The sequence below is a fragment of the Cyprinodon variegatus genome, unplaced genomic scaffold (assembly GCF_000732505.1).
Source record: "Cyprinodon variegatus isolate N-32 unplaced genomic scaffold, C_variegatus-1.0 Scaffold47, whole genome shotgun sequence".
Lineage (NCBI taxonomy): Eukaryota > Metazoa > Chordata > Actinopteri > Cyprinodontiformes > Cyprinodontidae > Cyprinodon > Cyprinodon variegatus.
In genome coordinates, this window is record NW_015150500.1 from 454,331 (window position 1) to 456,183 (window position 1,853).

General features: G+C 43.2%; 1 protein-coding gene across 1 annotated transcript in view; it reads left to right on the forward strand.

Annotated features, from left to right (window-relative positions):
• The window catches only part of agap2 (ArfGAP with GTPase domain, ankyrin repeat and PH domain 2), a 23,561-nt gene extending 21,708 nt beyond the window's left edge, over positions 1–1,853 (forward strand). The window contains exon 20 of the mRNA XM_015370668.1: positions 1,399–1,853. Within this exon, the coding sequence (XP_015226154.1) occupies positions 1,399–1,680 (282 nt within the window). The 3' untranslated portion in view covers positions 1,681–1,853. The remainder of the gene's footprint in view (positions 1–1,398) is intronic.

The following is a 1,853-nucleotide window of genomic DNA, read 5'->3' on the forward strand; positions in this document are numbered from 1 at the left end:
ATATATATATATATATATATATATATATATATATATATATATATATAGACTTTAACTAGGTGATTCCAGCACATGAAAGTCAGCACGTCTAAAGCCTTAATTGTAGTATTTTAGGATTATTGTCCTGCTGGAAATCTAACCTTCCCAGTTTCAACTCTTTTGCGGCCTCCAACATGTGTTTTGAAAGAATTTGTGTGCATTCATTTGCATTCATCTTCCTACTAACTCCAAACAGCTCCTCCGCCCCTGCTGAAGTAAAGCACTCCTTCAGGATGATGCTGCCACCACTATGTTCCACAATAAAGATGGTGTGTTTAGGGGTTCGGTTTTTCACCGAATGTATTCCAAGCATTTTTTTTTCTACTTTGAACTTTGACCGAAAGCACCTTCTCCCACTTTGCTGTGTCCCTTACATTACTTCAGGTAAAATACAAAGGAACATTTTTTGCAAAATCTTCCAAACAATAGATTTGTTGTATGTAGACAGTATAGTTATCCTTTTATTAGGTTTTCCCACTTAAGTGGTTGATCCTAGCAGCTCCTGCAAAGCAACCAAGGTCTCTTGACTCCTCCTGTGATTAATGTTCTCTTGACTTCTAAAGATAATCAAACTGAATTTCATTGAAGGGTACAAGAATAAATGGGTGTAGATACAGCTGCACATTGTGTATTTAAGACTTTTAGGTGTGACTATTGCTGGTGCGTCATTGTAAATCTTGCTTTCCATTTATAGAATACAAAAATCCTGTCAAACTATGTTGTACTTTGTGTTATGCGACAGAATATGTGGTGGTTTGGAAGCTGTTAGTATTGCTGCTAGAGATGCACCAATCTGATATTAATATCTGTATCGGTCCCAGTGTTCAAAATTCTAGATCTAGTGTCTGTGATAATGGGCCTTAATCATAGTGGCAGACTTAATATGTATCATACTTGTTTGTACTGAGGGGTTTATGACGGCTTCGATAGGGAGTGGCGGCCTAGTGGTTAGGAAATAGGGCTTTGAATCCTGAGATTGTGAGTTCGATCCCCCGCTTCCACAGACTGCCATTCTGGGTCCCTGAGCAAGACCCTTAACCTCACACTGCTCCCTGGGTGTCTCACAATGGCAGCCCACTGCTCCCCAAGGGGATTGGTTAAATGCAAAGAAGTAATTTCCCTCTGGGATTATTATTAGAGTATATAAAACAGCATCAGTAATGATGGTAATATTAAAACACAGCTGTGGTGTCAGGAAAAGTACTGGGATCCGCAGTAATTAAAATAAGCATCGGAATCAGATTTGAAGTGAAAAAATTTGGATTGGTTTTTCTCTGCTTTCCGCAAAGCACTGTTGATACATATTTGTCATCCGCCCACTTTAACCAGATTTGTTATCATCTCCGTTTCCGTCTCCAGTATGGCTGTGACGTCCGGCACCGGGACGCCCAGGGTCAGACGGCGCTGGCCCTGGCTCAAAGCGCTGGAAGCCAGGAGTGCGTCGACATCCTGCTGCAGCACGGCTGCCCTTGTGAGCCGGCTCCCGTTTTCAGCACCACGGTTGGATTTGCGTCTGCTGTGACGTCCAGCTTCCCTGCTGCCATGACGCCAAGCTTGACGGTCGCCACCACGATCAAAATCACACAGAAGAGCAGCGGCGCCAACCTGGGTTACAGTACATCTAGAAGAGCTGTGTCATAAAGCGCAGAGTGTTTTTAAGTTAGTGTGTCACTGCTTCGCCCTCGTAGAGTCCTATCCATCCACACGGACAAACTGACAGATACCATCCAACTAGAGTCAGATGAGATTTTAGGAGGTGTGCGTGTTTCAGGGATGAAAACTGGAGAATACACTGTGCTGGGCTGATCCCCCCC